Source organism: Salvelinus alpinus, chromosome 15, assembly GCF_045679555.1.
Source record: "Salvelinus alpinus chromosome 15, SLU_Salpinus.1, whole genome shotgun sequence".
NCBI classification, from domain to species: domain Eukaryota; kingdom Metazoa; phylum Chordata; class Actinopteri; order Salmoniformes; family Salmonidae; genus Salvelinus; species Salvelinus alpinus.
Genome location: NC_092100.1, coordinates 50,430,435 through 50,442,986, shown reverse-complemented (window position 1 = coordinate 50,442,986; position 12,552 = coordinate 50,430,435). Strand labels below are relative to the sequence as shown.

At 41.8% G+C, this 12,552-nt stretch overlaps 1 protein-coding gene and 1 long non-coding RNA gene across 10 annotated transcripts in view; one reads left to right on the top strand and one right to left on the bottom strand.

The window, feature by feature from the left end:
- LOC139540285 (F-actin-monooxygenase mical2b-like) overlaps nucleotides 1–12,552 on the top strand; it is an 82,660-nt gene that overhangs the window by 32,213 nt on the left and 37,895 nt on the right. For all 9 annotated transcript variants that reach the window (XM_071344013.1, XM_071344012.1, XM_071344011.1 and 6 more), the window contains exons 9-12: nucleotides 650–765; nucleotides 1,444–1,570; nucleotides 8,612–8,702; nucleotides 9,339–9,486. In XM_071344013.1, the coding sequence (XP_071200114.1) occupies nucleotides 650–765; nucleotides 1,444–1,570; nucleotides 8,612–8,702; nucleotides 9,339–9,486 (482 nt within the window). The remainder of the gene's footprint in view (nucleotides 1–649; nucleotides 766–1,443; nucleotides 1,571–8,611; nucleotides 8,703–9,338; nucleotides 9,487–12,552) is intronic.
- The window catches only part of LOC139540287 (uncharacterized), a 43,223-nt gene that overhangs the window by 784 nt on the left and 29,887 nt on the right, over nucleotides 1–12,552 (bottom strand). The gene's annotated exons all lie outside the window — the stretch shown is intronic.

Sequence of the window (12,552 nt, the reverse complement as noted above, 5' to 3'; positions counted from 1 at the left end):
TGTTCTATTAGATCGGTAACTCTCAATCCATGATAAGGCAGAGGATGCAAATCCATAACACAAGTAATTTTTTTCAGTAATAGTTTATGATCAATGATATCAAAAGCTGCACTGACGTCAAACAAAACAGCTCCCAAAATATTCTTACTATCAATTTCTTTCAGCCAATCATCAGTCGTTTGTGTCAGTGTTGAGTGCCCTTCCCTATAAGCATGCTGAAAGTCCGTTGTAAAATAACTATTTGATCAAACACGATTATTTTCCAAAAGTTTGCTAAGCCCTGGTAACAGGCTGATTGGTCAGCTATTTGAACCATTAAAGGGTGCTCTGCTATTCTTGGGCAGCGGAATGTCCTTTGCCTCCCTCCAGGTCTGAGGGCACACACCGTCTTCTAGGCTTAAATTGAACATGTGGCAAACCGGAATCACAATGTATTCTGCTACCAACCTCACCAATTTAGCATCCAGGTTGTTGGTACCAGGTGGCTTGCCACCTCTTCTTACAGTAGATCAGATGAGCATTTTTCTTCCCACACATATTCCCTTTAGGCAGTTTGAGAACATTCCTAGCTTGCTTGTTGTCGCTGAACAACAGTGTGTCCTGCTTTGTATGTGCGTAGTGTGTTGACCCATGTTCTCTCTGTCTATAGCCCTTCTGGCCCACGGGGACAGGCTGTGCTAGAGGGTTCCTGGCTGCCTTTGACACGGTGTGGATGGTGAGGGGCTGGGCGCAGGGCAAGACCCATCTGGAGATCCTGGCAGAAAGGTACAGTAGGCTGGAGATGTTTACATATGAGATTCTATTGACGGCTTCCTGAGTGGCGCAGCGGTCACTACAGACATGGGTTTGATCCCAGGCTGTGTCACAGCTGGCCGTGACTGGGAGACCCATGAGGCGGCGCACAATTGGCCCAGCGTCGTCCGGGTTAGGGGAGGGTTTGGCTGGCCGTGATTTCCTTGTCCCATCACGCTCTAGCGACTCCTTGTGGCTGACTTCGGCCGCCTGCGGGCTGACTTCGGCCGCCTGCGGGACGGTGTTTCCTCCAACATGTTGGTGCGGCTGGCTTCCGGGTTAAGTGAGCAGTGTGTCAGGAAACAGGATCGACCTTAGGGGAGTTGCAGCGATGGGACAAGACTGTAACTACCAATAGGATATCACGAAATTGGGGAGAAAAAGGGGTAAAAGTATTAAAAAAAGAGATTCTACTGACATTTTCTTAATCCAGGTTAGTAGAGACCGGTTCCAGTCACTTTGGAAAAAATTGCTGTCAGGTGTCTACATTCAAATTATGATTAGATCCATGTTGCTACACGTTAGAAATGTTTGGTTATCCTATTAGTGGAAGTTATGGGGATTTTTGTGTTTACCTGTCAAACTGTGGGACAATCTGTTGCTCTGGTTTTAACAGAAAATTAATGATTTCATCTCATGACATGTTTGTAGGGAGGGCCTCTACAGGCTATTACCCCAAACAACGACAGAGAACATCTCAAAGAACTTTGATCAGTACACCATAGACCCGGTAACACGGTACCCCAACCTCAACTCCAGCTGTGTCAAGCCACATCAGGTTCGTCTGAGATGGAGAATACCTCTCATTTACATTTTAAACAGAACTTGTGTTGTCCTATTTGCAGTGTATTCAGACCCCCTGACTTTTTCCACATTCTGTTATGTAACAGCCTTATTCTAAAATGGATTAAATTACTTTTCCCCCCCTCATTAATCTACACAGAATACCCCATAAAGAAAAAGGTTTTTAGAAATGTTTGCAAATGTATAAAAATGTAAACAGAAACCTTATTTACATAAGTATTAAAACCCCTTGCTATGAGACTCGAAATTTAGCTTCGGTGCATCCTGTTTCCGTTGATCATCCTTGATGTTTTTACAACTTGATTTGTGTCCACCTGAGAAATTCAATTGATTGGACATGATTTGGAAAAGAAAGGCACTGTCAACTAAGTCAGGAGGTCAAAGGAATTGTCTGTAGAGCTCCGAAACAGGATTATGTCGAGGCACAGATCTGGGGAAGAGTACAAAAACATTATGCAGCATTGAAGGTCCCCAAGAACAGTGGCCTCATTAATCTTAAATGGAAGAAGTTTGGAACCATCAAGACTATCAAGAGCTGTACACCCTGCCAAACTGCACAATCGGGGGAGTAGGGCCTTGGTCAGGGAGGTAACCAGGAACCTGTGGGTCACTCTGACAGAGCTCCAGAGTTCCTCAGTGGAGATGGGAGAACCTTCCAAAAGGACAACCATCTCTGCAGCACTCCAACAATCAGGCCTTTATGGTAGTGGCCAGATGAAACCCTCTCCTCAGTAGTTTCCCAAAAGACACCTAAAGAAACAAGATGCTCTGGTCTGATGAAACCAAGATTGAACACTTTGGCCTGAATGCCAAACATCACGTCTGGCACCATCCCTAAGGTGAAGCATGGTGGTGTTAGCATCATGCTGTAGGGATGTTTTTCAGCGGTACGGACTGGGAGACTAGTCAGGATCGAGGGAAAGATGACCAGAGCAAATTACAGACCGGTCCTTGATGATAACTTGCTCCAGAGGGTTCAGGACCTCAGACTGGGGCGACGGTTTACCTTTGACCAAGACAATGACCCTAAGCACACAGCCAAGCAACGCAGGAGTGGCTTCCGGACAAGTCTCAATGTCCTTGAGTGGCCCAGCCAGAGCCCTGACTTAAAACCCGATCGAACATCTCTGGAGCGACCTGAAAATAGCTGTGCAGCGACGCTCCCCATCCAACCTGACAGCTTGAGAGGATCTGCAGAGAAGAATGTGGAGAAACTCCCCAAATACAGGTCTGGAAAGCTTGAATCGTCATACCCAAGAAGACTCGAGGCTGTAATCGCTGCCAAAAGTGCTTCAACAAAGTACCGAGTAAAGGGTCTTACGTAAATGTGGTATTTCTGTTATTTATTTTTAATACGTTTGCAATCATATCTAAACAGGTTTTGTCATTATGGGGTATATAGATTTCAAAAAAAAATATTTAAAAGTTCATCAATTTTAGTATAAGGCTGTAAAGTAACAAAATGTGGAAAGTCAAGGGGTCTGAATACTTTCCGAATGCACTGTAGAACAGTTGACAATTAACCCATTCATATCCATTGCAGAAATGTTATTTATTTTAGTTTATTTTATTCTTGTTCTCTCTGCTTACTGATGGACAATTCTGAAGACATTTTTAAATCGGCCAAAGCATTTGTCTACAATGAGTTTTTTATATTGTACTATATTTAGTCTTTGGACACATGGGGTTACTGTTTTTTACACATTTCATGAATCAAGTGGCAGGTTCATTAAATACAGTTGAAGTCGGAAGTTTACATACACCTTAGCCAAATACATTTAAACTCAGTTTTTCACAATTCCTGACATTTTAATCCTAGTAAACATTCCCCGTCTTAGGTCAGTTAGGATCACCACTTTATTTTAAGAATGTGAAATGTCATAATAGTAGAGAGAATGATTTATTTCAGCTTTTATTTCTTTCATCACATTCCCAGTGGGTCAGAAGTTTATATACACTCAATTAGTATTTGGTAGCATTGCCTTTAAATTGTTTAACTTGGGTCAAACATTTCGGGTAGCCTTCCACAAGCTTCCCACAATAAGTTGGGTGAATTTTGGCCCATTCCTCCTGACAAAGATGGTGTAACTGGGTCAGGTTTGTAGGCCTCCTTGCTCGCACACGCTTTTTCAGTTTTGCCCACACATTTTCTATAGGATTGAGGTCAGGGCTTTGTGATGGCCACTCCAATACCTTGACTTTGTTGTCCTTAAGCCATTTTGCCACAACTTTGGAAGTATGCTTGGGGTCATTGTCCTTTTGGAGACCCATTTGCGACCAAGCTTTAACTTTCTGACTAATGTCTTGAGATGTTGCTTCAATATATCTCGCATGGAATTTCTCGCATGGAATAGCCTTCATTTTTCAGACCAAGAATAGACTGACGATTTTCACAAGTTAGTTCTTTGTTTCTGGCCTTTTTGAGCCTGTAATCGAACCCAGAAATGCTGATGGTCCAGACTCAACTAGTCTAAAGAAGGTCAGTTTTTTTTATTTTATTGCTGCTTTAATCAGCACCACAGTTTTCGGCTGTGCTAACATAATTGCAAAAGGGTTTTCTAATGATCAATTAGCCTTTTTAAAATTATAAACTTTGATTAGCTAACTCCGTACCATTGGAACACAGGAGTGATGGTTGCTGATAATGGGCCTCTGTACGCCTATGTAGATATTCCATAAAAGAATCTGCTGCTTCCAGCTACAATTTTCATTTACAATATTAACAATGTCCACACTGTATTTCTGATCAATTTGATGCCATTTTAATGGACAAAAAATTTGCTTTTCTTTCCAAAACAAGGACATTTCTAATTGATCCCAAGCTTTTGAACGGTAGTGTGTACACACACGCGCACACACACACACACACACACACATTATCGGTCAAAAGTTTTAGAACACCTACTCATTCAAATTATATTGTAGAATAATAGTGAAGACATCAAAACTATGAAATTACACATGGAAACATATAGTAACCCAAAAAGTGTTAAACAAATTCAAATATTGTTTATTTTAGATTCTTCAAATAGCCACCCTTTGCCTTGACAGCTTCGCACACTCTTGACATTCTCTCAACCAGCATCATGAAGTAGTCACTTGGAATGCATTTCAATTAACAGGTGTGCCTTAAGTTAATTTGGGGAATTTCTTTCCTTCCTAATGCGTTTGAGCCAATCAGTTGTCACAAGGTGCGGGGGCGTGTGTACAGAAGATATCCCTATTTGGTAAAAGACCAAGTCCATATTATGGCAAGAACGGCTCAAATAAGCAAAGAGAAATGACAGTCCATCATTACTTGAAGACATGAAGGTCAGTCAATGTGGAAAATTTCAAGAACTTTCTTTAAGTGCAGTCTCAAAAACCATCAAGCGCTATGATGAAAGTGGCTCTCAAAAGCACCGCCACAGGAATGGAAGACCATAGTTACCTCTTCTGCAGAGGATAAGTTCATTAGAGTTACAAGCCTCAGACATTGCAGCCCAAATCAATGCTTCAGAGTTCAAATAACAGACACATCTCTAAATCAACTGTTCAGAGGAGACTGTGAATCATGCATTCATGTCGATAACCATGTCGAATTTCTGCAAAGAAACCACTAAGGGACGAAGAAGAAGATACGAAGAGATTTGCTTGGGCCAAGAAACACAAGCAATGTACATTTGACCGGTGGAAATTTGTCCTTTCGTCTTGAGTACAAATTAGAGATTTTTTTTGTTCCAACCGCCGTGCCTTTGTGAGATGTGGTGTGGGTGAACGGATAATCTCTGCATGTGTATTTCTTACCGTAAAGCATGGAGAAGGTGTGGGGGTGCTTTTCTGGTGACACTGTCAGCGATTTGTTATTTATTTTTTTTTTTTTTTATTTATACATTTTTTATAAATAATTCAAGGCACACTTAACCAGCATGGCTACCACCACATTCTGTAGCGATACGCCAGCCCATCTGGTTTGAGCTTAGTGGGGCTATAATTTTGTATTTCAACAGGACAATGAGCCAACACACCTCCAGGATGTGTAAGGGCTATTTTACCATGAGTAGAGTGATGGAGTGCTGCATCAGATGACCTGGCCTCCACAGTCCCCCGACCTCAACCAAATTGATATGGTTTGGGATGAGTTGGACCACAGAATGAAGGCAAAGCAGCCAACAAGTGCTCAGCATATGTGGGAACTCCTTCAAGACTGTTGGAAAATATTTCCTCATGAAGCTGTTTGAGAGAATGCCAAGAGTGTGCAAAGCTGTCATCAAGGCAAAGGGTGGCTACTTTGAAAAATATATTTAGATTTGTTTAACCCTTTAATGGTTACTACATGATTCCATATGTGTTATTTCATAGTTATGATGTCTTCACTATTCTACAATGTAGAAAATAGTAAAAATAAATAACCCTTGAATGAGTAGGTGTTCTAAAACTTTTGACTGGTACTGTATATATGGAAATAAGATTGAATGGATGAAATCCACACTCTCTCTCTCTCTCTCTCTCTCTCTCTCATATATTCTGACGTTGATTCCAGAGGCAGTTTGGAACTCGGTAGTGAGTGTTGCAATGGAGGACAGCTGGTTTGACGCATTACGCGCTTCAGCACACGGCGGTCCCGTTCTGTGAGCTTGTGTGGCCTACCACTTCGCGGCTGAGCCGTTGTTGCTCCGTGACGTTTCCACTTCACAATAACATTACTTACTTGCTAGAGCATTACTTGCTACCTGGGGCAGCTCTAGCAGGGCAGAAATTTGACGAACTGACTTGTTGGAAAGGTGGGATCATATGACGGTGTCACGTTGTAAATCACTGAGCTTTTCCCAAAGGCCATTCTACTGCCAATGTTTGTCTATGGAGATGGCATGGCTGTGTGCTCAATTTTATACACCTGTCAGCAATGAGTGTGGCTGAAATAGCTGAATCTAACATACTAATGACCATCAGCAGCATCAGAGCTTGGAGAAACCGAATTACCATGACTAAACGGTCAGGTGGAATTTGACTGCCTTCATGACTCGTGACCACCGGTAATACGTTCACTGCAACAGCCCTAGGTATATACAGTGGGGAGAACAAGTATTTGATACACTGCCGATTTTGCAGGTTTTCCTACTTACAAAGCATGTAGAGGTCTGTAATTTTTATCATAGGTACACTTCAACTGTGAGAGACGGAATTTAAAACAAAAATCCAGAAAATCACATTGTATGATTTTTAAGTAATTAATTCGCATTTTATTGCATGACATAAGTATTTGATCACCTACCAACCAGTAAGAATTCCGGCTCTCACAGACCTGTTAGTTTTTCTTTAAGAAGCCCTCCTGTTCTCCACTCATTACCTGTATTAACTGCACCTGTTTGAACTCGTTACCTGTATAAAAGACACCTGTCCACCCACTCAATCAAACAGACTCCAACCTCTCCACAATGGCCAAGACCAGAGAGCTGTGTAAGGACATCAGGGATAAAATTGTAGACCTGCACAAGGCTGGGATGGGCTACAGGACAATAGGTAAGCAGCTTGGTGAGAAGGCAACAACTGTTGGTGCAATTATTAGAAAATGGAAGAAGTTCAAGATGACGGTCAATCACCCTCGGTCTAGGGCTCCATGCAAGATCTCACCTCGTGGGGCATCAATGATCATGAGGAAGGTGAGGGATCAGCCCAGAACTACACGGCAGGACCTGGTCAATGACCTGAAGAGAGCTGGGACCACAGTCTCAAAGAAAACCATTAGTAACACACTACGCCGTCATGGATTAAAATCCTGCAGCGCACACAAGGTCCCCCTGCTCAAGCCAGCGCATGTCCAGGCCCGTCTGAAGTTTGCCAATGACCATCTGGATGATCCAGAGGAGGAATTGGAGAAGGTCATGTGGTCTGATGAGACAAAAATAGAGCTTTTTGGTCTAAACTCCACTCGCCGTGTTTGGAGGAAGAAGAAGGATTAGTACAACCCCAAGAACACCATCCTAACCGTGAAGCTTGGAGGTGGAAACATCATTCTTTGGGGATGCTTTTCTGCAAAGGGGACAGGACGACTGCACCGTATTGAGGGGAGGATGGATGGGGCCATGCATCGCGAGATCTTGGCCAACAACCTCCTTCCCTCAGTAAGAGCATTGAAGATAGGTCGTGGCTGGGTCTTCCAGCATGACAACGACCCGAAACACACAGCCAGGGCAACTAAGGAGTGGCTCCGTAAGAAGCATCTCAAGGTCCTGGAGTGGCCTAGCCAGTCTCCAGACCTGAACCCAATAGAAAATCTTTGGAGGGAGCTGAAAGTCCGTATTGCCCAGCGACAGCCCCGAAACCTGAAGGATCTGGAGAAGGTCTGTATGGAGGAGTGGGCCAAAATACCTGCTGCAGTGTGTGCAAACCTGGTCAAGAACTACAGGAAACGTATGATCTCTGTAATTGCAGAAACAAAGGTTTCTGTACCAAATATTAAGTTCTGCTTTTCTGATGTATCAAATACTTATGTCATGCAATAAAATGCAAATTAATTACTTAAAAATCATACAATGTGATTTTCTGGATTTTTGTTTTAGATTCCGTCTCTCACAGTTGAAGTGTACCTGTGATAAAAATTACAGACCTCTACATGCTTTGTAAGTAGGAAAACCTGCAAAATCGGCAGTGTATCAAATACTTGTTCTCCCCACTGTACACACATCGTCTGGACCATTGGTGTCCAAAGGTTAAATATAGTATGATGCAGAAATGGCTATAGTTCACAAACAACAGTGAGTTTAAGCATACATTTGGCATATTTGGGCTTAGAACAGGTCAAATAACAATACTATATGCTGGTTTCAATTATGTTGACACCACATTGCATGCATTTACACCAAACAGAATTTGTTCTATGGCGCTTTTTGATATTTTACTAAATATAGTACAGGGATGTGAATGGGTTAACTTGCTTAACATGTATTGACATTGGCATGCTAAAGAACCGGTTTCACAGAGCAGGTTACTCAAGTTTTAATATTCTAATATACTTCTCATGCCTCTCTCACAGGTGCGTCACCTGTTCATAGACGGGCAGCAGGACTCCTGTACTCTGGAGCGGGGTGGACCCACACGTAGTTCTGTCAATCTCTCCAGACGAGGTCAGTCTTCACAAACAGACTGACCACAGTCTGAGACTTGTCATTTCTCAGGCCTGTCATCTCAATGACTAACCTGAAGCATCATCCTCTAATTATATCAGACAAGCTCAGACATGGACACCCACGTAGGCCAGGACATAGAAATACAATTATGGCTGCAGGTCCACCCATCATGGATCATTGACTTGAATGGGAATGTCTGTTCTAGAAATTGTATTTCTACAGGCCAGGAGCTGACCGAGATGGTTTGGATTAGTCATACGTGCAAGCATTATGGATTAGTGGCTCCTTGTGATGTTCTATTAGTAATCTGATCTGCGTTTGTCCCATAAACTTGCTTCACCTGAGTTAATAAAAGGGCTCATCACAGTTACACCCACTTGAAACAATGACTGCGGTCACATTACATGAAGCAGGGTCAGACATGCCCAACGAAAGTGTGTGCTGGCCTACACTCCCATACCCTCATCTCATACTACAAAAGGTAGCCATGAAGACGTATTACACTACAGGGATGTGATGTGTACTCTAGCCAGTATTCTGTAGCCAGGTGTATTTATCTTTCTCTGTATGTTTGTTATTTGGTGGTGATGGCGTGATTGGATGACTGATTGGTTGGCCCCTCTTCTCCCACAGAGTCGGACATCCGGCCCAGCCGCCTCCTCACCTGGTGTCAGAAGCAGACACAGGGGTACAGGGGTGTGGATGTCACCAACCTCACCTCTTCCTGGAAGAGTGGCCTGGCACTCTGTGCTCTTATACACCGCCTCCGGCCAGACCTCATGTGAGAGAACGCACATGTACAGTGCCTTCAGAAAGTATTAATACCCCTTGACTTGTTCCACATTTTGTTGTGTTACAGCCTGAATTCAAAATTGATTAAATAGATTTTTCCCTCACCCATCTAAACACACTACTCTATAATGACAAAGTAAAAACATGTTTTTAGAAATGTTAGCTAATTTATTAAATGAAATACAGCAATATCTCATTTAACATAAGTATTCACATGCCTGAGTCAATACTTTGTAGAAGTACCTTTGGCAGTGATTACAGCTGTGGGTCTCTGGGTAAGTCTCGAACAGCTTTCAACACCTGGATTGAGCAACATTTTCCCGTATTTTTAATTTTAAATTTTATTTTTTTAAATATTTTTTTATTTTCTCCAATTCTTCAAACTCTGTCAAATTAGTTGTTGATCATTGCTAGACAACTATTTTCAGGTTTTGCCGTCGATTTAACTCCAAACTGTAACTCGGCCACTCAGGAATATTCACTGTCTTCTTGGTACGCAACTCCGATGTATATTTGGCCTTGTGTTTTAGGTTATTGTCCTGGTGAAAGGTGACTTCATCTCCCAGTGTCTGGTGGAAAGCAGAATTAACCAGATTTTCTTATAGGATGTTTGCCTCCATTACGATTTTTATTCATTTTCTTTCTTGAAAAACTCCCCAGTCCTTAACGATGACAAGCATACCGATAACATGATGCAGCCACCACTATGCTTGAAAATATGGAGCGTGATACTCAGTAATGTATTGGATTTTCCCCAAACATATAACACTTTGTATTCGGGACAAAATTATTTGCTTTGCAGTATTACTTTAGTGCCTATATTGTTGTTCTGTACAGCAAGGGTGTCAAACTCATTCCATGGATTTAATTTCATTTGATTTGATAGGATCCCCATTAGCCGACGCCAATGGCGTCAGCTAGTCTTACTGGGGTCCAACACAACGAAAAATACATTGCAGACAAAATACTTTACAATTTACATACATTTTAAAAACATTAACATATTGTGTGTGTGTGCATCTATCAGTTACACATGCATGTCAGTATATACACACAAGTAGGTCACATGGGGGAGAGGCGTTGTGCCGTGAGGTGTTGCTTTATTTGTTTGTTTTTTAAACCTGGTTTGCTGTTCACTTGTGCTATATAAGATGTAAAGGAGTATCATGCACTCATGGCTCTGTATAATACTGTACATTTCCTTGAATTCGTTCTGGACCTGGGAACTGTGAAAAGACCCCTGGTTGTATGTCTGGCGGGGTGGGTGTGCGTCAGTGCTGTGTGTAAGTTGACTATGCAAACAATTTGGAATTTCCAACACATTGTTTCTTATAAAAACAAGTGACGCAGTCAGTCTTCCCTCAACTCTTAGCCAAGAGAGACTGGCATGCATAGTATTATTATTAGCCCTCTGATTACAATGAAGAGCAACACGTGCGGCTCTGTTCTGGGCCAGCTGCAGCTTAACAAAGTATTTCTTTGCAGCACTTGACCATATGACTGGACAATAATCAAGATGAGATCAAATTTGATCCCGCAGAACTTGCTTTGTGGTGTCAAAAAAGCAGAGCATCTCTTTATTACTACCCATCTTTACAACCATTTGAATCTGTTTGGACCATGACAGTTTACAATCGAAGGTAACATCAAGAAATGTTTCCTCAAGTTGTTCAACAGCCACACAATTCATTAACAGATTCAGCTAAGGTCTAGAATATAGAAAATGATTTGTACCAAATACAATGCTCTTAGTTTGAGATGTTGAGGACCAGTTTATACCTGGCCACCCATTCCAAAACCGACCAACTCTTTGTTAAGGGTTTCAGTGACTTCATTAGCTGTTGTTGCTGATGCGTATATGGTTGAATCATCAGCATACATGGACACCCATGCATTGTTTAATTCCAGCGGCATGTCATTGGTGAAAAGAGTAGAGGGCCTAGAGAGTTGCCCTGCGGTACACCACACTTTACATGTTTGACATTAGAGAAGCTTCCATTAAAGAAAACCCTTTGCCATATCATAGAACCATAGATATCTAATATAACTCAGAGGTTGAAAATCCATAACACATACGTTTTCTCAACAACCGGTTATGGTCAATAATATCAAAGGCTGCATGGAAATCTAACAGTACAGTGACCACAATGTTCTTATCAATTTCTTTCAACCAATCATTAGTAATTTGTGTCAGTGCAGTACATGTTGAGTGCCCTTCTCTATGAGCATGCTGAAAGTCTGTTAATTTGTTTACAGAGAAATAGCATTGTATTTGACTCACCACCTGGATTCCGCTAGGGTGGCAGCCAGCTAACGTTAGCTAGCTAACAGTGCACTTTAGCTTAAGACATATAGCTCCACTACACTTTATTTTAAAGCCGCGTTCGATTACCAACAGACTGACTAGCTCAAATAGACAGAAGCCTCCAATCCGAACTCCTCTCTCGGCATGTCCAGCCCACTCATTATTTCAGCCAATCATGATGGCTAGTGGGAAGGTTGACAACTTTTTCTGTGGCTTAAACAACAAGGCTCGTAATTTAACAATTGTATTCGTATTTACAGATGGCATACAAGTTTGTTATTAAGGCACATGAATGTTCACAAAATGTTGATTTAAAAGTAAAAAATAAATAAATGTAAGGTCTCCTGTGAAGTTGTGACTTGCGATATACGCCTAGTTTCCTGAATTGGGTCACATTTGTTCAGACACAATTCTTTCCAACCGTTTGCTAAGAGCTGGCAGCAAGCTGATAAGTCTGCTGTTAAAACCAGTAAAGGCCGCTTTACCACTCCTGGTTTGCAGAATTACTTTGGCTTCCCTCCAGGCCTGAGGACAAAGACTTTCCTCTAGGCTCAGTTTATAGCCACTCCTAAGTGTCATATCTTTAGTCAGTTACCATCCTCAGTATCTTTCCATCTATGTTGTCAATGGAGGTTTGCCATTATTGAAAGATAACAATTTTTCCACCTCTCCCACAATAAATGTACAAAATTCAAACTTACAATGCTTTTTCATTTAGTTTTTTTTATGCATGAGTATTATGGCTCACTA